The following is a 23,179-nucleotide window of genomic DNA, read 5'->3' as shown; positions in this document are numbered from 1 at the left end:
AGAACCGACGTTATAGAGCCGAAGTTAGCGGCCTTAGAACCGGCGTTTGAACCGGAGTAAGCGGCCTTATAGCCGCCGTTATAGCCGGAGTAAGCGGCCTTAGAACCGGTGTTATAGAGCCGAAGTTAGCGGCTAACTAACATCGTTTCAGTGATTGCTCCATTAACACAGGTGTGGGTGTTGATGAGGACAGGACTGGAGCTCAATCTGTCATGATTAAGTAAGAATGACACCACTGGACACTTTAAAAAGAGGCTGGTGCTTGGCATCATTGTTTCTCTTCTGTGAACCATAGTTATCTCTAAAGAAACACGTGCAGTCATCATTGCACTGCACAAAAATGGCCTAACAGGGAAGAGTATTGCAGCTAGAAAGATTGCACCTCAGTCAACAATCTACCGCATCATCAAGAACTTCAAGGAGAGAGGTTCCATTATTGCCAAAAAGGCTCCAGGGCGCCCAAGAAAGACCAGCAAGCGCCAGGACCGTCTCTTAGAAGTGTTTCAGCTGCGGGATCAGGCTACCAGCAGTGCAGAGCTTGCTCAGGAATGGCAGCAGGCAGGTGTGAGTGCATCTGCACGCACTGTGAGGTGGAGACTCTTGGAGCAAGGCCTGGTCTCAAGGAGGGCAGCAAAGAAGCCACTTCTCTCCAGGAAAAAACATCAGGGACAGACTGATATTCTGCAAAAGGTACAGGGAGTGGACTGCTGAGGACTGGGGTAAAGTCATTTTCTCTGATGAATCCCCTTTCCGATTGTTTGGGACATCTGGAAAACAGCTTTTTTGGAGAAGACGAGGTGAGCGCTACCACCAGTCTTGTCTTATGCCAACTGTAAAGCATCCTGAAACCATTCATGTGTGGGGTTGCTTCTCAGCCAAGGGAGTCTGCTCTCTCACAGTCTTGCCTAAAAACACAGCCATGAATAAAGAATGGTACCAGAATGTCCTCCGAGATAAACTTTTCCCAACCGTCCAAGAGCAGTTTGGTGATGAACAATGCCTTTTCCAGCATGATGGAGCACCTTGTCATAAAGCAAAGGTGATAACTAACTGGCTCAGGGAACAAAACATAGAGGTTTTGGGTCCATGGCCTGGAAACTCCCCAGATCTTAAACCCATTGAAAACTTGTGGTCAATCATCAAGAGATGGGAATTCTAGGAAATCTGACAAAATGCAAGCATTGATTGTGCAAGAATGGACTGCTATCAGTCAGGATTTGGTCCAGAAGTTGATTGAGAGCATGCCAGGGAGAATTGCAGAGGTCCTGAAGAAGAGGGGTCAACACTGCAAATATTGACTTGCTGCATTAACTCATTCTAACTGTCAATAAAAGCTTTTGTTACTCATAATATGATTGCAATTGTATTTCTGTATGTGATGAAAACATCTGACACACATGAAAACCAGAGGGCAGCAGATCATGTGAAAATATAATATTTATATCATTCTCAAAACTTTTGGCCATGACTATGTGCGCAATTGTAGTATTTTGTGTGTGCGTGTTCTTGTATGTGTGCGAGAACGATAACATTTGTGTGTGTGCAAGTTGTTAGTACAGTATATGTGTGTGTGACAAGTTAGTAGTGTATGTGTGCGAGAAAGATAACATTTGTGTGCGTGTGTGACATTTTAGTAGTGTGTATACGCAATTTGAGTATTTTTTGAGTGTGCATGAGTTTTTTTTTGAGTGTGCGTGAATTTTTTGTAGTGTGTGAGAGACACAACATAGATTGTTGTCCTAAACGGCCCCTCATATCATGGTTCCTGCTGATCCATTTAGTTCCTGCTCTGTGGCTCTGCAGGAACTTCCTGAGAGGCTTCAGGGTACAGAGTGGTGTCAACCTTTGAGCTGTATACTAAAGGCACCAAAAACATATCCTTGTATCTTTATTGGAAACGATGCATTTAGGACATAAATGTTCCCTTCCTGACCCCATGGTAAACTCTCACACAGCCTGTAGCTGCGTTTCCGTTAACCAGAGAATTGCACAATTTGAAATTACGAAAATATATTGGCTTAATGGAAACATACCAATCTCGAAACGTTTTTCTATAAAATGTTTTTATGCCAGGATGAGATAATTTTTTTCAGATGTATCAGAATACATGTATTTTGTATAACTGCAATTTACGAGAGACATGATCAACAGCCAGATATTGCTATTGGTGGAAACAGCGAATAAGATGCCAGGTGGTGGTATAACTAGCTGCGTTCCCTGCAAAACTGTGTCCAAAAAAACCACAATTTTGCCATTGTGTTTTTTATGTTTTCACTAAATGTTTTAATATAGTGTAATATTTATGATTAGGCAAAGCTGTGGACTACTGGTCTTCTGTTCTGAAAACCATTTATGATCTTGTTTAAGAGAAACAATATGTATCCTTTGCATTAATATTAGTCTTCTGATGCAATTGAAGCATGTGTGTATGTGTTAAAAAGTTGTCCTTACAATGTACCAAATACAGACAGACACACACACAAACACACGCGCGCACACACGCACACACACCCAGCCTCACCCCCAGTGTAAGACTGTATGACAGCTCTGACATGCATCTTCCTTCCCTCCAGACTCCCCTGAGTCTCACCTTAAATCCTCTCAACAAGCAGCCAAGCTAATTCACTGGAAGAAAACACAAAAATAAATCTCCCCACTGCGACTGACAAGAGATGCGTGTTATTAGAGGGAATGCGGGTGCATCTCCATATCATCAGAAATGTACAAAGAAAAATTTTGCACTCACAAGAAAAAAAAAGACAATGTGGCACAGTAAAAGTGAAACTGCAGGAAGTAATTAAAAAAAGGTTTTGGCTACAATGTAATTTAACACAGAGAGAAAAATGTCAACTTCAAAGGCCAGAAGAACTGTGTGCCTGATGTGATCTCCACTCTTAGTGTGGAATGCAATATTAAAGACTTCTTGTGTTTGACCCATTTCTGCATGGCTGTGTAGTCAAACAGGGTTAGGGCTGATGTGGGAGGAAAGGCGCTTGTTGAAACCGATCCGATGAATGTGGTGTCACAGGATCATGCTCAGTGTGGGGAAAATAATCCAAGGAAGCTGATCCACTGAAGGGACAAATTTAGTTCACTTTCTGCTTCTCAGACTGCCTGCTACTGTATAAGAAAGTGAGAAAATGAACTGTATTTCAGTAAATTGTGTCTTAGATTCAAATAGCAACATATGGGTTTTCAAAATTATTTTCCTTATTTTTCCCCTTTCTGTGTCTCTAAACCTTTTTCTGCTTATTTGAAACAAAAATGCAGCATGTGAAAAAAAATATTATATTTTACTCAGGAACTGATCTGATGAGGAACCTTCACAAGTTGAATCATTTAGTGCCACCTCACTCTGTGGGAATTCACACAGCAACACAGATGCAACTCAACCCTTTCTATACATTATACATGAGCTATACATTATATATGCTTCCCTGCAAGGCAAGCGTCTTCGCTGCGATACAAGAGAGTCCCAGAACAGGGCTTGCATCTAAATGGAGAGACCCTCGACACGATGAGCAGGATGTACGCAGAGACCTGGCTGGATGAGCCAATTCAGTATGCTCCTTCGCTTTATACCAGTCAATGCACAGATGCTATAGAGTCACTGCACAACGGTACTATGATGAATTCTTCCCTGCTATCATAGGATTACGGTCTGATAGACAGTAGAGTACCATCACCAGAAAGAGTAAAGTGTAGCTCACAAACAGACAATCCCTTTGATCAGAACTGCAGGTTTCCAGTCATAAAACAGATGTGTGCTCTCTACCTTCTGAGTAACAAACCTGGAGGTACTGTGGAGAATTATCCTTCTCCATGCTAAGTTCTTGATGTATGAGGTTGAAGCAGAGTCAGTGAGTTGAATTCATGAATTCCATTTATTAATACCAAAATACAGCCAGTCCATCTGACAAGCTACCTGTAGGAGCTAGCAGATTAAATGGCACCCAAAAACAGTTGGTAAATCCCTTTGCTAGCCTCTATCTAAGCTACGTCCTAAAGAGGGCGTTCCCTAGTGTGTCATATCCTTTAACCATAGCTTTGAGGGCGTTTCCTAACATGTCATTTTCTTTAGGTTTAGCTTTGCAACTAGCTAAAAGAGATAGAAGGAAAAACACAGAATCATTTATTCTCAACAGTATCCTGAAGCTCAACGACTCACACATTACAGATGTGCATGTAAACACATAGCCGCTTGCCTTAGCTGGCTGTCAACAGCACAGTTAGCAAATCCATCAATGTTTTTCTAAAATCACACGTGAAGATTAACATCTTCATATTATTAATCAGGTATAGACACTGATGAGATTCATATAAGATGTATTACTGTAGAGTTTTAGCTGCAAAACTGGTTACCCAGATCAGGAGGTTGACCTGTATCACATTTATATCAAATGTCAAAATTTATCTGGAGTTCTGTCTAAGATCTTAGATCACCGTGAACTTTACCTCACTGCCTCAGTTAAATTCACAGGATTACTATGGGGTTATACCAGAGGACTCAACGTAGTGCACTTAAGACATGGTAGTGAAGATGATTAGAAATAGAAAAGCAAAACTGTGCTGATGAACAGATGGTTCATCAGCACACTAAGCAATCCTCCCAGTCCTGATCCCACAGAGTCCAACCTTATGCAGGGAATGTTTGTGTGACAGATCATGAATTCCAGAAAGATGAATCTTGAACTTGTTATAATAACCATGCAGTCAGTTCCTTTATAAAGGGTTTCTGACCTGTTTCCTATCATAAACACTATTCTAAAATGAGTGCAGTGCAACTGTTATCTCAGTCCTGGTTAATGATCAGTCAGAGTGAAACTAGGGAGTGCCAGTTGTATTCTCTGACTCAACAAGGCATGATAGTTGCTGAAACTCAGTAACCACTACATATATAAAACATGGTCAGCATTATTATTCAGGTTCCTTCAGGATATAATGACAGTTTTTTGGAACAGTTGTGTGGCTTGATGACTAGGGTAACATGACTGCACAAGCATTCAACCAAAAAACGAGCAAAACAAATACAAAGTTACAGTGTCTGTCAGTTGCCCCACTAAAGATGTTTGAATGTTCAGTCAATGAAGAGTGGGCACTCATGTTGTCCACAGTGAAATGACAGTCACATCAAATATAACCATGTGGCAGAGTTGGTAAATGACAAAGAGGTTGCTATCTAAATCTCTAATGGCTACTAACTGATGGACTACTTCTGTGTTTTTTGTTCCAGCATGTCTACTCCTGTCAATTACAGAATCCTCTAAAGGACATGGAAAAATACATTTCTTTTGCGTTCCCTCGCAATAAGTTTTATGTTCCCTTGCAATATGCTGATTACAATATTTGATGGTCTATTTTGTATACAGTCACAAATGTCAATTTAAAATTTCAAATATATACACATTTTAAGAGCCTCAGTGAAAAAAGTGTTTATTCTTAACTCTTTGGTGCAAAACATTGATTGAAAATCAATTTATTCACTTCATGTTTATGTTTGTTTGTGTGAGGCACTGAAAACAGTCCTTTAAACTGCCAACGTAATAGAAACACAATCAAAACTGTCAGACTGCTGATTACCCCATAATAATATCTCAGAAATAGTCCAAATAGTTTGAATGCCTGTTTTCTTTTTTTTCCAGCTTATCTAAAGTTTCTGTTTATATCATAACTTTGTGGTGCATTTCTATCCAAAAGAAAAATATAGAAAACTTCAGATATTTCACAAGATATTAAGATACATGAAAAAATCTTACGAAAACCTTATATAATAGCAGAAAGTACAATGGCCACTGTAAGAAAGGCTAACAGTATTTAATTATGCTGCATGAACTGAATAGTATATTATTGCGAGAGAACGTAAAAGTATTGCGAGGTAACACAAAAGAAAAAAATTCCCCATGTCCTCTAGAGGGCTCCGTAGTCAATAAATCTATGTCTCTCACTATTGAATGTTTTAAAAAACCACACAAAAAAACACAAGACATGACAATAAGCAGCTTGATATTTTATGGTGATAAATTAGGGGCTCAACCACAGAACATTTAACACGAGAGCTGCCATTAGATGTATAAGACTAATCTTAGGTTTAGGGTAACATTGTCTTTCCATTATTTATTTGTTCAGTTGAGAGACTGCAAGAAAAACAAGAATATCCTCTAAAGACACATTGAATGTTATCGTTTACAACCGGAATTTTTTTTGCATGCGCATAACGCTGAAGGGCAAAAAGGCTATTGTTTTACATGCTGCTATGGTAACAAAATGAAACCTGGATATGTAGGTATTAATAATTTAGTGCAGTGTGCCACAGAAAAGGAATAATAAAGAAAAATTGTTGAAGAGTAACTCAAAACCACTCTGTGTCAGCTTTACACTACACACATACCTGTTGCCATAGCGATTGGCTGACAACAGCTCTACCAAAAAATTGCAGCTATTTTCCACACGAACATTCAGTCCATTTCAGGTAGCATAACTGACCATCTTCCGTCTCCCTCGCTATTCCTGTTTATTAAAACTTGTTACTGATCTGTGAAATGTGATACTCTTGGACCTTGTTATTAGTTATTGAGTTGACAGTAAGTAGCAAAGCACTGCATCCCTTTTTCTTTTATAAATCATACATACATTTAAGGTTCAGCACGTTATACTGACATCTTGACAGCTAAAACCAATGGTGGTCATTGTCATCGAGCAATTTTTTGCCCTGCAGCAGGGAGCTTGGGGTGTGTGTGGGGGATCTTCCACATGTGACATCACATTGCAATGTGTCTATAAAAATCATAAGGAGAAAGACACACACTCACCCAGTCCAGAACATCATGCCCGTCTGACAGCCTGACCATCGGCTCATCCCACAAGATGTTTGATTTTCCATGGCGCCAAATCTTGCTGCGAGTCTTGTACGCGTAGTAAGCAGAAATAGACAGAGCTACAATCACCAGCAGGCCCAGAACAAACCCCACTGCCTGAACAAAGGGGAAGTTAGACATTAGGATTTATCCAATCAAATCAAACTGGTGTGAAAAAAAAACTACTAAAGAATAAAATGGAGTAAAATCATTAGTCTGACCTCCTCAGGGTCCATGAAACAGTAATGGTAAAGGTACTGATTGTACATGGGAAAGCCTCCAGGGAAACCGGCCCCCACACTGCCGCTCAGACTCGGGGTCCCCTGGATATTCTGACACATCCTCAGCATGGGGTTATACAGCATGCTTTGTGAGCTCTGAGACATGGGGTTCACCCCGATCACAAAGATGATATCGATGATGCCCTGAAAACCAAAAGAGGCCCATCTAGTCACAGCAGTTTTAACCATTCCCTCAACTTCATAAAACAGGCAGAGCCGGAAATCACAAAACCAGAGATTCCCTGCGTTACTTCTAATCATGTTATCTGAACCCAAAAGTTTCAGTCTATCACTACTTTATGGGGGCAATGTTGGAAAATGTATTGATCAAGCTTGAAGCTGCATTAATCAACAGATATGAAGATGATTAATTTTGAAAGAGATGGATCTGACTGGTTTTTTCCTTCAAAGCTCCAGAAATGTGAAGTTCTATGTGAAGAGAATCCCTTACCTCGCCCCTAAACCAAGATATGAGAGCCAAACTTTCAAAATAGTGGCTTGAGTGAGTCTTCTTATTGGAACATAGTCCACACATAATCCTAGAAAGTGCCCAGTGTCTTGTTACAATATCATGTGTTGTGTTTGAGAACCCACCTGAAGAACAGCCAGGATGATATCACAAATGAAAATGGTGAGGTAGAACCTGCACCCTCGCATCATCCTGGACCTGGAGAAACTTCCCACCAGGAAACTCAGTGAAACCAGGAAGTTGACAGCCACCATGGAAATCATCGCTGCCTTGGCCGACTGCGGCGTCATATAGGAGCCGCCGTAGCCGTAGCTGCCTCCATAATAACCCGAGCCGGCTCCGCCCACAGAGGCCGCGTCCCCAACACCGTATACCCCGTACCCAAACCCATTCATGTCCCACACCAGAGTTGAAGCCACGCAGGCAAAGATAATGAAGCACATGACGGCTGTGGTTCCTTGGAAGGTTTTAACAAAACCTGGAGGAGAGAACCACCTGTAGAAGTGTTGCGGTTGCCCCTCCATGTAGCAGGAATCAGGAGGAGGCTGGTGGGCATAGGAGACATACTGACTCTGAGGGGAATGGATGCTTCTTGGGGGGTAGAGACTGTGGGAGGTGGTGCTGTATGGAGGACTGTACACAGGGGGGCTGTCATAATACCGAGGCTCATACATGTTTCTGAGAATATTCCTGGAACAGAAAGGAAATTATGGTCAAAACTAGTCAGTAAATCAAAACATTTGGTGTGTTGTAAATGTATTCATATGCTGTGAACTTTTTCATATTTTGTCACGTTTGTAACTACAAACTACAGTCTGTTTTATTATGCCAACATCGCAGAGGGCATAATTGTGAAGTTAGAGAAATAAGTATCATTATGTGAAATTAAAGATCAGAGAAATCTGTTGTGCTTCCCCACAGCATAACGCTGCAGATATATTGTTGCTGTGAGGACAGTTTTCAGGACAGTTTTACTCCCTACAACAGTTCTAATTACGGTCAATTAGAGTTCATTCGAATGTTATTGATATGCAAAGTGAGAATGGAGCAGTTCTTTGTAATGCTGCATATATTGCAATGATCTTCGATTGCATCGATTCCCGGCCCCGGTCCCTCTGCATGGAGTTTGCATGTTCTCCCTGTGCATGCGTGGGTTTTCTCCGGGTACTCCGGTTTCCTCCCACAGTCCAAAAACATGACTGTCAGGTTAATTGGTCTGTCTAAATTGCCCCTAGGTGTGAGTGTGTGTGTGCATGGTTGTGTGTCCTGTGTGTCTCTGTGTTGCCCTGTGACAGACTGGCGACCTGTCCAGGGTGACCCCGCCTCTCGCCCGGCACGCCAGCTGGAGATAGGCACCAGCAACCCTCCCGACCCCACTGAGGGACAAGGGTGAAAGAAAATGGATGGAATTCACTCCTAGCCTAATAGAATTAGAAGTCCATTACTCACTGAATGAAAGAATGCTAAATTAGGATACTGTATTTCACATTCTTTATAGTATAAACTATAACGCATAAACTGACTTCACATACAATGTAATGACATCTACAAGAAAACTTACTGCTGCTATATATATATATATATATATATATATATATATATATATATATATATATATATATATATATATATATATATATATTTTAACTCAGGAAGAGTTGAGACATTAATATTTGGTAGAATAACCATGAATGGGGTTCTTCATTTTCTCCAGAGCTGTAGAAAAGCATCATCAAAGTGATTTAGGTAGCATGTTTATGCTTCATAATGCACCTCCCTGCTCCTGAACCACCTCCGCACTCTCTCCAGTATTGATGACCCGGACCTTGTCTCACAGAAGAACTCAACCCAGCAGGTTTCAATTATTCAGTCAGGCAGCAGAGAGGAGGCAGAGCCGGGGCAACCATGCGTGTTGTTTACCGCAGGCAGGGGCAGAACCACGGCCATGTGTGGCCCCCTGTGCTGCTTCTTCACTGTATGGCACCTGTAGGGCCCCGCTGGGAGCCAGCCAACCACGAGAGGCGAAACTCTGATATAAGATTAGCCAGCTGGGTCAGAACTCTCTGAAGTTGCTGGTCAATAGTGTATCTTACTTCTGGAAACGGCACGTCTCAACTGGACTTGACATGAAAACATGTTAGTTTGACAGTCTAATGTTTCACTTCTCCTGCTTCCTGGAACTTTATTTATGTTATACTTAAAGAGAAAGAAAGAACTTAACTTATATCCTGCTCGGAAGAAATATAGATTTTAAATTTTAAATTTTTTTTTTGCAAAACTTTGTGATACTCTAAGTTAACAATTGCAAAACTTTAAAAAGTGTTCGATAGAGAGTGAAACATGGCACTCACCCAGCCGGGTCACAGGTTGTGTTGCAGCGCTCCGGTTCTAATCAGTGTTCGCTCCGACGGCGGTAAACTGGAAACACACCTTCAACTCGCATCGGTCCCTGTAAACAGACACCTGTGGGGCCGGACTCAGACAAGTCTCCTCCCCGGAGTCTCCATGTGTCTGAGCAGGAACGCAGTTCGCCCCCAGCCCACCGGCTCTATGAGGCTCTATGAGGCTCTCTCTCAGGCTCCTGCTCCAAAATGTACTCACTTATTCACTGTCAGTATGACCAAGCCTTTTTGGGGCCCTAAGCAGATTTGACACCAGACGCTTTATTCTCAAGTTACTCTATGTTTGTAACACACTTGGTGTCATTAGCATCATTTGTAGTTAGCTTACATCATACCAGAGTTCTTATGGGTGCATGGTTTTAACCGTACAGGAATAACAAATTAAAACACATATTTGAATTTTCAAATGCAGCATGTTATTTAGGTGTATCATATAATTTTAACAATTTTAACACTAAATTTGCAGTAAACAAGTTAACAAGTTAGTACCCCAACAGTGACAGCAGTCATCAACATGAAAAGATTAACCATTATTAGTCTAACAACTATAAAAACAATATAGAAATAGTTTTTACATGTGTAATAGTATTTAGTTTGTATCATTCAATCTTATTTTAAATATGTATAAATGTTTTTATCACACTAGCTTAGTGTTCTTGGGTACCTTCTGGTGGTGTGTAGGTCCCTAAGCAGCTGCTTTATTCACTTATGCCTTGGGTTGTCCCTGTCAGCTCAGTGCTCAGATAAATGATTTCATAAGTTATTTTACTTACATAACCATAATGTGACTTTATGACAAAGGCAACAAGAACTGGCTTTAGTTTTGTTATATACTTTTGCTTTGCATATGACTTGGAGCAGGCAGTCCATAATGTGGTTGTTTTTGGTTTATTGTTCTTGTTAGAATAAACAGAGAAACCGTCAATTTCCAAAGACAAACTATAACAGGCAAATTTTTCACTTATAAAAAGCACAACTCAAAAAAGATCCGGTTACACCAACACAGGGAGGGAGAAAGAGCTTCATTTCAGGGGCATGTCTTGGGGTCTCCGGAAAATCCAACTATTACATCTAGATCAGTGTTTCTCAACCTTTTTCGGGCCAGCGCCCCCCTAGGCCTTTATCCAGGTCCCTCACCGCCCCCCACCAAAGAATTTACAGGCTACTTTTCACTGACTATTATTTTATCATTAATATTACTATCACTATTGTAGATGTTTTGATTTTTATGCTTGTTTCTGTATTTATCATCAAAAATAATTTCCCAGAGAACAAAAAGGCCATGAGAATAGAAATTTTCACAGGGGTCTACGAAAAATCCAATGAATGAACATTCAAGTTAAAATTGGTAGGCCTAACAGCAGCCAATCAGAGTGGAAAAAATATTATTGTTCTTTGCCTTTTCTAGTTGTTAAATGTTGCACAAAACGACCAGATAAAAGATGTACAACATGCCAGTTTAAACTTTGAACTATTTGCAAAACGACTGAGCTCTGAAACATTAAAACATGGATAGAACTGTAACTACATTAATCATAACTCTTCTTCTCTTCAGTGTTTCTGTCAGTTTCTGGTGGTGCAGCTCTGTGCTGCCTTCAGGAGAATGGGACATCAGAGTATCATCCATAAAACTTCACCCACATGGCATTTATTGTGCAAACCAGAGCTTATGTGTTCATTTTTCAGAGGGATACACAGTGAGGGTGTCGTGATTTTAGCTACCAGTAGCAGGAGAACGGAGCTGCGCCAAGAAGCTAACAAACACTGAATAGAAGAAGAAGAGCTGCCATCGATACAGTTGCAACCAAGCATAGTTTAATGTTACACAATACAGTTTTACCAAGTTACTCAAAGTCTAAACTGCCATCGTTGTGCATTTAAGGTGTAAAGTTTACCTTCGACTAAATGCCCCCCAAAGGCATCCCAGCGCGCCCCTTTTGTAAAAATGTCCGCCAGCGCCCCCTGCCGTCCTCTGAACGCCCCCTGGGGTGCAGTACCACCCACGTTGAGAACCGCTAATCTAGAGGAAAAAGGGGGAAGCTTGCCATCGTGAGGTTCAAGGTTCAGGTTGCTGGTTCAACCCCCCCCCCCCTCCATCTGTCTCAGTTGTAGTGTCCTTGAGCAAGACACTTCACCCGCCTCGTCTGGTACTGGTGGTGCCGGAGCATGGCAACCTTGCCTCTGTCAGTCAGTAGCCACAGCTCCCGGGGCAACTGTGGCTACTGTCACCACCTTTAGTGTCTGGAAAAAATGGTTGTGCTATAAACAGCTGGAACCAGTTGTTCCTGTTTATTACTGGATTAGACAACATGGACCTAACCTTGTTTTCATTAGTGCATCAGTGAGTCTTGGTGACCCATGATCCTGTTACACATTCAGTTACCATGAACCTCTTTTGTCTGGATCCAACCACTGCAGACTGAGAATAACCCCACATACTGTCAGCCGCTGTCAGCACCAGGCTTCACTACAGATCATGTTGCTTCACTTTCAATTATTAAGCTTAAAAAATATCAAATAAATATCAAATAAATAATTTATTAGGCAGATTATTTTCGATATAGACCCAATCAATAAAATAGCGATAAAGTTCCTGAAATAAATTAGGCTTTTATAGTCTAAATGAAACACATTATATGGATTCATTCCACACAGATTGATGTTTTCAAGTCTTTATTTCTGTTAATTATGATGATTGCCACTTACAAGTAATGACAAAAAAATGACATTTAAAATTTGAATATTACATCAGACCAATAAAAAACATATTTAATACAGAAATATGGGCTTAATGAGAAGTTGATGGTAAACAGATCTCAACTGAAGAAATGTAATGAACATGACTGCAGACAGCAGGCTCATACCAAGAAGTATCTGGTTTTCAGCTTAACTGTGGTACTTTATGTTAGTCCATTTGATCTGGTGGCAGGTAGACTGATACTTAGGAAAATATACAAATCTTCAAGAATGGAAAGAAGCTGATGCAGGCTGCAAAAAAAAGCACATACAACAAAGACAACATTGGAAACATCAAAATCTGTTGAAAGAGAAATAACGTTAAAAAAATTATATATATATATATATATATATATATATATATATATATATATATATATATATATAATGGAAATATCATGTTCTTTGGAGTGAAAAACCTTTCGCATAACATATCTAGTGTACACAATAATAAGACGCCAAACAACATAATAAATGACAACATTTGGTAGTCCCAGTCATGTCCGATGATTGGCTACGGTCTCCTGGTCATAAACCAGGATTCTGTTTTTAATATGCCGTAATTTAGCTTTTAGGTAGTCACAGCGTTCCTTCTTCTCCAGGAAAGCAGGATCCTGTAAAAACACATGCATCACATTTTGCTGTTTATTGCTGTAAAATGTACTCGTCCTCTCATTTCTCACTTCCACTCCACCAATATTGTCTGTTTAATTCTGTCAATGATTTCAACTAAAACTTCATATAATTTGACATCCGTGAAGAGTTTTTTTTAATGGGACAGCTCATTTTACGGGAGTGTTTGTGCAATCGTACATTCTCATCCATACAGGCTGAGTATCACAAGAGTTAAATCTGTTTTTTAGTGGAATCAATAAGCAAGTTCATATTTTGTGATGCAATCTCTTCCACTTACGTTTTTTTTGTCTTGGTATGTTTTTAAAATAGTTTGAATCCTCCTTTGATCCTGTTAAGAGTATAGAAATAGATTAGCTTGACAATCCAAATCCAAATCTCCTGGTTTAAATAGGCCTAAAGGTGATTTACCCTGAAAATCATTATTCACAGGATGGAAACCATCAGTCTTACCTCCAAGCTCTTCCCTTTTCTGGGAAGTTGATTCACCATAGTATCCAGCTCTCTGAACTTATTGAGGGTTATAATGATGTCTCTGTGAAGGTCCTTGTACTCCAGGTACTGGTCATTGAAAACAGCCTTGTACTTTTCCCGTTCCTCTTCAGATCTGATCTCTGGATACTTACTGGAAAGAAACACATTTTAACATGTTGAATACAAATTCATTCTGCCATTATGCTGTACATGTGATTGCTGTTGATTGTTCAGGTCTGAACTTACATTATGTAATCTGCAATGACATGTACTTTGGGTGTATCATTGGACACAGTAACTCTGTTTGGGCTGACGCTTGGTTTACGGACATTAGGGGGGAGTTCAGGTTGGCATTTACCGTCTTTATTCAAAGGTTTATCAGGCTCATCCCTGAACGATATCTGTTTTGTTCTTTGTGTGTTCAGGGAAATGGACTGGTTAAACTCACCCTGCAGCAAAAAGAAAAAGAGAAAAAAATATTTATTATCCTGAAACACAAACCAGCAAATGAAAAGATCTAATATAAATTGCAATATAAATAATTTCCACAATAGCACAAGATTAACAGAAGAAACTCTCTGCAAGACAGAAATGGCTAAGAAGAAAAATGCAAATTTCAAGATTTGCTCTTATTTGACATATCTAGTGGTTTCCTTGACATCAGCTGATCAGGTTGTAGCTGTGTGGTTGTGATGCGATATAAAGCAGAGTAATCTGGTATAATTGTAATTAATATTAAAATAAATGGTTTTTATGAAATTTAGCAACATATGTTATATTAGACAACATATCAGTAGTTTTTACTCTCATTGTTGCCAGGCTGTCTTCTGTATACATTTTCACAGTTGGTATGGCGCTGGTAGCATCGTCATGGTATCTTGTTTATACGTGGGGAGTGAACACTTTGGAAAATATAGTTCATTATGAGTAATTTTAACAACATGTTTGTTGATTAAAGATCAAATTCTTCTTAAAAAAACTATTTAAGATGATTGATGAATTCTCCATGAAAACAAGCACAATTATTTTAAAACCCAAAACTGATATGACATGTACATATACATTTTTTCTTAGTGCTATTTTCCTCCTTAATTTATTCAGAGGGAGATGTTGTTAGTCTCATAGTGCTACAGTTGATGGAAACAGTTTGTATTTTTAGATACTAAGTTAAATGGTGGTTTTAACTTAGTTAGGCGGAGGTGTGTCCCTTACTGATGAATTTTACTTTTTTTAAGTTCTATGTATTTACTGGTATATTTATTCACTGTTTTGGTCATATTAGAACCTGTATGTTAAAGTTTAGTGCTTTAACCTCCATTTGTCAAAGCAGGGGAATTTACTGCCACACCTTCTAGCTAAATATTAATTGTTGTGTTGTTGATTTTTTGTTTTGTTTTTATTGCAACTCACTGTAAACTTAATTGGTATAAAGATCGATCTATCTATCTATCTATCTATCTATCTATCTATCTATCTATCTATCTATCTATCTATCTATCTATCTATCTATCTATCTATCTATCTATCTATCTATCTATCTATCTATCTATCTATCTATCTATCTATCTATCTATCTATCTATCTATCTATCTATCTAATCATTGATGTTCATGAACTGCATATTATTTGTCGTAAAAAAAAACTATTTATAGTAATCATAAACAGATGATGATTTTTTTGCTACAATTGAAAGGAAAAAAGTAGGAAAGTGATGCAAGTAGTCCTCCTCCATCCCATATCTACATGCAAGGAAGGCTGCAAGAATCAGCCTCTGCAGGTTTACCTTTTGGTCAGCGTTGTGCCTGACCTTCCGAACAGCCTCATGCCTCCACATCTTCAGACAAGCCAGGAAGCTTCCCAGGTACATGATCATATTGATAAAGATGAACGCCGTTCCCGCCATCTGGCCTCCGTCAACTCGACACAGATTGGCCATGATGGGGTTAATCCCGATCGTCATGTGACACAGCCCCCCTCGATTCAAGTCATTGATGTATACGATCCCTGCGGCCATGTAAAGCAGGAACAGGGCCAGGTTGATGAAGGCCTCTGTCAGGGGCCACCAGGAGGAGTCCAGGAGGATGGTTCGATAATACATGGTCATTCCTGTCACTAGCAAACTCAGAGTAATCATCCAGGAGATTCCAGCTACAGATAAAACGAAAGCAGTCATAGGCCCTGTGTAGCTGTACCCAGACAAACCGAGCCCATTGTTGTTTATTCCACTGTAGAGCCCATAGGTGTTGAACCACTCACTGTCCTTTTGTATGTAGGCAATGATGCATGCAGACGCCATGCCGCCAAACAGGAGCTGCAGCCCAGCCAGCAGTCTGAGCAAACCCGGCCACGATTTCAAATAGGAGTACTTCTGTTGATAGACCTCCACCTTGGCGGCGTAGTACTCTGCAGGGTGGATGCTGGTCAGCAGAGACTCTTCCTGAAGGCTCTGACAGAAACACTCTGGGGGCGTTTGTCTGAGCAAAGACTTCTGTGAGTCTTTGGTGGAGTTCCCTGACGACTCATCCCAGTTCCTGCGCTCCAGGAAGGGACTCACCGGAGGGCTCACCCTGGTCCCATTGGGAAGAATCTGGATCCTAGTTCTGGTGGTTTCAGAATCACTCTCTCCTGCATGCTTATTTATGATCCCACCCAATGATTTAGGAATGAGGGATCTCAGTTTGGACTTCATGCTCTTTTTGCTGTTTTCAGCATCAGATGGAGAAATGGATGTGCGGCTCATGGACATGCTGTCTTCATCACTGTCATCCATCACATGGTTAGGCGGAGGTGTGTGAGTGACCCACACAGGAACTGATGGATTGGTGGGGGTCTTGTTGTGAGAAGAAGACCTGTCTTCACCTCCATATTCTTGCCCCTTGAATTTTGTGCTCCAGTTTTTCATGCTGTGGGAACATTTAAAAACTTTATGAGGCAAGAATAAAAAATTAGCACCACTTCCATTGTCAGCTGGTTTAATATTGTTTATCACTTATTATAGGGGCAGTATTGTGTTTTCTAGCCACAGTGCCATTTTATAGCACTATCAGGTAACTATGGTAACTTCGGTTGTTATAAAAATGCTGTAAATATTAAATAAGACTTAGAAGAAACTTGACATTGTAATTTAATGCCTTGAAATTGGACCTCTGTCTCCTTAAGAAATTCTTCTTCTTCTGACACTGTCTTCAGGAAGTCAACACAACTTTGCTCGTCCTCTGAGAAGTAGCTCCTATAAGGAGCTCAGCAGTTTCATAATTGCTAATTGCTGCTGGCTAGTCTGAAGGAGCTGAGTGAGGGAGTCATTAGGGGGCTGCTATGTGAGGCAGAAGCTCTGAGGAGAAGCTTCATCTCTGAAGGAGTTGCTAGGTCAGTCCAGGTGTTTTGCATTGCTGAATGGTTGCCATGGAGATTAAAGGATTTTTTTCAAACATGCATGAAAGAATTTAGGAAACACTGCAGGTATATTATGGAATAACATTATAAGATGATGTAAAGGTCAAACATTTTCAATTTATATTATACTGCCCCTTTAACTGAACTTGAGGCTCTGAAAAATGTTCCAGTAATTATTCCTTTTGAACTGTTTTCCATTTTGTGTACAAAGTCTGAAGTCACACGTTGGCGTCTTATTCAGGTGTTGGCGCAACAAGCTACCTACTTGGGAGTGGCTACGTCTGAGGCCTTTCGGGAAAATTATAGTTGGTGATTTTACAGAAAAGCTACAGAACACGTTGGACACAACTGTGTATGAACTGTGTGATGCTGTGAGCGCTCCGGTGAAGACATCTGCACATTGTTGGAAAAAATAAAAACAAATCATCATCCTCCTACTACTTCCTGTCGTCTTCTTCGCCATTTGCTGTTGATCACATGATTCAATAGGCAAAAAAAAGTTTTGATGCAGCCAGGAATTCATCTTATCATAGCTTAAAAACTTTTTAATCAAAAAACAAGATTTTTTTAAATTGTGTTTTTATTGAGCAAATTTCTGTTCATAGTTTCAAATTGCACATTTTTGTGGTTAAAACGTAGCTAATGTTACAGTTATAGACTTTGGTGTCTTTTGGGTGTGTATCTGGAACTTTTCTAACTTTTCATCATGTTACAGTGTAACAATGAAAAGTTGGGAACGTTCACAATACGACTGGTTTTCCACGGCACTGTTGACAAAACGAGCTGTGAGATGACTGTGAAGCTTTTTCATCAGTAGGAGCAAGTACCACAGTGTACTTTGAAAAATGTCAACGCCATTAGTCTGTATTGCTTGGTTCAAAACCGTTCAGAATTACTTTAAACCCACTAATCACTCCTACAGACAAAAAAAAAAATAAACAAACATTTCAAATATGTCCTCTTCTCTGCTACTCTGTGACAAATCAGAGTAGGAGCCCAGCGGGCCTCCAGTGTAGCCTAGACAGTCGTGACTCACAACAACACAGCAAAACCATTTAAAACAGAAATCCTTACCTTCTCTGTTTGGCTGCAGCTCTGTGGCCATGCAGAGGGTTAAGAAGCTGCTTTTAGAGGAACTAGGATAGTTGATAAAAACAGTAATATGGCCTCGGTGTCCACCAGGCCCAGGCTCTCAGTTGACTCACTACAGGTTTCAAACAAGGCAACGAACCAGAGTGCGTGGGGAGCTGTGAGGGGAGTAAACGCTTAATCATTAAGCCCTGACTGCGGCTGTGCAGCTGCCGACTGGCACTATGTGGTTAATCTGTGGGAGAGAAAGACAGGTAGCAGCAGGGAATCAAACTGGTGTTCCCTGCAGGTAAAAGGCATTACTGCAGGTAAAAGGCATTAATACCTTCCATACTTCCTGGAAATAACATTGATGCTGATTTCTTGATTAGAAAAAGAGGGGAAACCTTATTGTCTACCTGCTTCATAGCCTACTGGGTACATATGAAAGCCCAGGAGGTTTATTAGTATTAAAAATATCACTTCCGCAGAACATTAGGCTTTTTCTTGGAGACAATAGTTTATACAATCTGCATATTATCAGTCACATCCCATTTAAAATACTGCTTTATCATCCTTTTATTTATGAATAATTCATCCCCATCTCAGCTGTGTCATATTGTGCTACACAGAGAGCTGGCTGTGTGCCACTAGAGGGCAGCAAACTTCTCCATGTTACAGCTTCTCTTCCCCCATCTCACGCTGACTGTCTCTCTCCAATTTACTGTGCTTCTTTCCCATGTTTACGGTTTCATAGTTTTTAATCCATCGCCCTTTGGCCATGCATGGTTACATAAGATGACAAATAAATGCAGCAAAGAGTTTATTGACTATTTGCGGTTTTTAATTTGGTTTAGTGTTTCCAAAGAGCAAACAGCAGCAGGTGAAGGTAAATAAACCTCCTGTAATTCCCTCACCCCCCCCATTAAGTTACATATCTTCACTTCAACATTGAGTCTCACCCTTGAACACGTGACTGGCCCAGAGACTCGTACTGCATAATGTGTATCTGCTCTGTGCCAGCGATCCTTCCAAAAACAGCATGGGTTTTCATCAAGCTTGAGGCAAGGACATCTGCAGTCCACTCCCCACTGCCCCTCTGGAAAACACACATTCAGGAAGACTACAGTACACTTTGTCGATACAATGCAACCAAGACATACCATATTTTCCGCACTATAAGGCGCACCTAAAAACCTTCAATTTCCTCAAAAACAGACAGTGCGCCTTATAATCCGGTGCGCCTTATATATGGACCAATACTGAGCCACTATGTGAGCCACAACAGGTCTAGCAACTAGACCTGTTGTGGCAGCCGCCGATTTCCTTTTACCCGTAGAAGAAGAAGCGCGGTGCATGCTGGGATAGTTGTCAGAATGCTGGTTTGTTAATAGAGTTTGACTGACCTATCTACCTACGGACCTGATAATCAGGTCGCCTGCAGATCATTTAGCACCACGTTCTCCACGAACATGCTGTGCATGAACGGTGAAGGGTGACCATCGTGGTGTCATGCCCCGGCCCAGTCGCGGAAGGCTCTCCTCGCCAACCGAGGAGGGGGGGAGGCGTGGAAGAGAGACGGAGACTGCGGCGGCAGCATGTCGGTTGGTTTGTGTTACCCAGAAAGCAGTTGGGCACAAATCGCAGCATCAACACCGTGAGTGAAACAATGACTGGGGCAGACTACTATATAAAGTACTCGGGGACCACTTCTTTATTATTACACATCCACATTTGTATGGGACAGGTGGCAACCCTAACTGTAGCATCCATTCTATGCGCCTTATAACGCGGTGGCCTTATATATGAAAAAGGTTTTAAAATAGGCCATTCATTGAAGGTGTGCCATATAGTCCGGTGAGCCTTAAAGTGCGGAAAATATGGTATAATAAAACTCACTCTCTCTCAAGTGAGTCCCACCAGTAGGCTTGGCCCGGGGCTCACTCGTCTGCTGCTCTTCTGCCAGTGGTATCTGTCCTGCAAGTACTAGGAACTCTTTATTATAGTGTAAGGTTCATAGAGTTCACTGCACTGAATCCAACTGAAAACCTCATGGTTATTCCACCAAATATTGATTTCTGAACTCTTCTTGAGTCAAAGCATTAGTATTGTTGTTTCTAAATGAATATGAAATAAATAAATTTAGGATAAAGCTCAGTGTTAGGCTATAGAAATTAATGTAATATTAATTCAATACAAAGTCCTTGTGAAGAAAGAAAGACGTAATGCGTGTGTGTGGGTGTGTGTGTGGAGGGGTGAGGGTTGTATTTGTGTGCAGGTGGGTGAAAGAGAATTTGCCCTGTTAACTTGATATACTTCATAAAAATCTGCAGTCATTTCTGACATTTAACAGCAGCTTGCCAACCACTGGTACTGACTGTGAAAGGTCACTGTCTCCTGTCCCTTTACAGCTCGTCTTAGTGCTTGTGTGGCGGATCGTCAAGCACTGGCATGTGAAGCTCTGCTGAGCGATGGAAGCTGTCAGTGTTTATGTGGATAAAGTTAGTCAGTTTTTTCACATCCTGCATAAAGTATAAGATGGGATCATAGATCTTCACCTTGGCTGAAATGATTCTGCCATGTGAACGACAACCTGATAAGAATTATAGGACTCTACCTGTATACCCACACACATCCTGACTCTGGGTGAATGCATGTTCCTGTGGAATGTGATCGAAGTGAATAATCTGCATCCTGGATGTTTAGATTCCTTTACAGGTAAATGAAGCAGGAGAGCTTTGGCAGCTTCCAATAGACAGTAACATTTTTATCTGTTTATTCTGCCTCAGATCTGTCAGAAGGAGGGAGGAGTAAGAGACCAAAATGTTTAGACACAAACACTGAAAGAGTTCAAAACTGTTGGGTGCTGAAAGAAATTATAGTGAAAAGACCTTCGGTGGAATGAAAAGGTCTTCCACAGCCACCCCCCGACAGTAGACAGTGAGCATTAAAGTGGCCAAAAAGCAAAATCAATAAACCCATCTGCTTATGCCATGTTGTTACATGGCATAAGGCAGCTGATTGGAGTTTTTCTAAAAACGTCCATTTGTGTTTTTCTAGTTCTTTCTTAATTGCGTATATGCTTCAGTTTTTTATTGTTTTGTTTTGTTTTTTTTGCATTCTGAGCTGATGCAGCAGAACATTACAACCATATTGCGCTAAAATGATTAATTGGACAAACTGATTTGTAAAATGATTGTAATTTAGTAACTGATTGTTACAGGCATTTAATCACTACGCAGACTCAATAATGGATATTTGCTGACAGAAAAACATTATCAGAGGAGTAATTAAGCTAAAACTGTACAAATAAATCTTAAATGTTGCATTTAAAAAAAAAAAAAAACCTTTGTCTTTAAATCTGTTCCACCCTAAACCCCCAGTGTCAATGTTTTGGCTTCAAATCCAGTGTAAAAGTCTTCTGTGAAGCTTATTTTGCTTTCCAGTTATTAATTGCTTAATTCTAAAATTGGTCAACATTTCAGGCCTACACTGTATTGATGTTAAGTCAAGCATGAGCTTTTCAAATGTTGATACAAATATTTCTTAGCTGCAGATGCACCGTTTGCTACACGTTCCCTAAAGGGATGCTGCTGTTGCATTTCAGGCAATAAAAATATAACAACTGAACTCAATTCTTTGCATCTTTCGGTCTATTTTAATATTGTGCAATAGAGGCTTAAGTGGTTAAATGAAACATCTGCAAATTTAAAAAAAAAAAGTCAAATTAAATCAGTTAATTGTCAGAATAATCATGAGATGCAGCCGCACAAACGTATGTCTAATTGTCACCAGGGAAACTGGTTAAAACAAACCACATGAAAAGTCTTTGTGAAGGCAGACTACAACAGTGAAATTTCACTATTGCAGAGCATCATGCAGATATGTTATGAGTTCAGACGACATACACTCCAACTGTATTAGACATCATGTAACTTTTTAAAATGATAAAAACAAAATCAAGCATTTACTCATTGTGCAAGTTGTAAATAAGGACAGAAACCAATCTGATAGGAGATAAACAGATTTGTAGCAGCTCATTGTCACTGGGATCAGACTCTGAACGAAACACATGAGACTGAACCTCCTGCAGCCTGAATGCAGACTGAATAATCCTGAATTTATGACTAAATCCATCAATTATTTCTCTCATGCAGTTTATTAATGCTCAGCTGATTTTCCTCTGGTAATGTCATTGATTCAAATTCACACAAAGAAGAATTACCTTTTTATTCTTTAGTGCATTTTCAAACATTTTTGTATTTTTGAAATCATGCACTGGAAATCTACAGCTCATTACCCAGATGTGTTTTAAATTATTAGCATATTTGTTGATAAAAAGTAAAAAATATTCAACTTTTGTTTTGCTACTCAAATTAAAGTCATTTTTGTTGTTACAAAAGAAAACAGCTGAAGGTTTACCAACTTAGGATGTTATCAACACTGGGCATCTGCTGCAACCAGACTGATGCTTCCCAGTGCTTTTTTATTTGCTCTGGGAAGCAAGATTTTAATCTGGTTCACATTCAAAGTCTCGGATGATCTTTATCATCCCGGAGCAGCAAGAACATCATTTAGTCTGCAGTGGAGCTGTTCTATGTGATTCTCCTGCTGCATGTGTCTGCATGGGGTTGTGTAGCAACAACTACAGGGTGAATGACTCTGCCACTCTTGCGGGGTATCGGTCTGCTGCCAAATCCCTCCTGAATTGACTGTAATTAACCAGGCTGAGCCTTGTTTGTGCATGTGGACACAAATAGTAGCTTGTTATTTGAGCATTAATGGCACTGTGTGTGAATGTGGGTGTTGTCTGCAGTTCACAGTTGACCCTGGAACAGTGCCCCGACAGCTGAGCGCCCTTCTCAGCAC

The 23,179-nt window shown here is 40.2% G+C and overlaps 1 protein-coding gene across 1 annotated transcript in view; it reads right to left on the bottom strand.

Moving 5' to 3' along the window:
* ocln1 (occludin1) overlaps window positions 1-21,279 on the bottom strand; it is a 29,539-nt gene extending 8,260 nt beyond the window's left edge. The window contains 9 exon segments of the mRNA XM_081598022.1: window positions 6,810-6,971; window positions 7,076-7,279; window positions 7,730-8,269; window positions 13,225-13,356; window positions 13,656-13,706; window positions 13,829-14,000; window positions 14,096-14,298; window positions 15,633-16,752; window positions 18,317-21,279. Coding sequence (XP_081454148.1) covers window positions 6,810-6,971; window positions 7,076-7,279; window positions 7,730-8,269; window positions 13,225-13,356; window positions 13,656-13,706; window positions 13,829-14,000; window positions 14,096-14,298; window positions 15,633-16,751 — 2,583 coding nt within the window. The 5' untranslated portion in view covers window position 16,752; window positions 18,317-21,279.
* Between the last annotated feature and the right edge of the window lie 1,900 nt (window positions 21,280-23,179).

Source organism: Poecilia reticulata, chromosome 17 (assembly GCF_904066995.2).
Source record: "Poecilia reticulata chromosome 17, P_reticulata-male-v2, whole genome shotgun sequence".
Taxonomy (NCBI): Eukaryota; Metazoa; Chordata; class Actinopteri; order Cyprinodontiformes; family Poeciliidae; genus Poecilia; species Poecilia reticulata.
The sequence above is the reverse complement of the archived record's forward strand: the minus strand, read 5'-3'. Positions and strand labels throughout refer to the sequence as shown.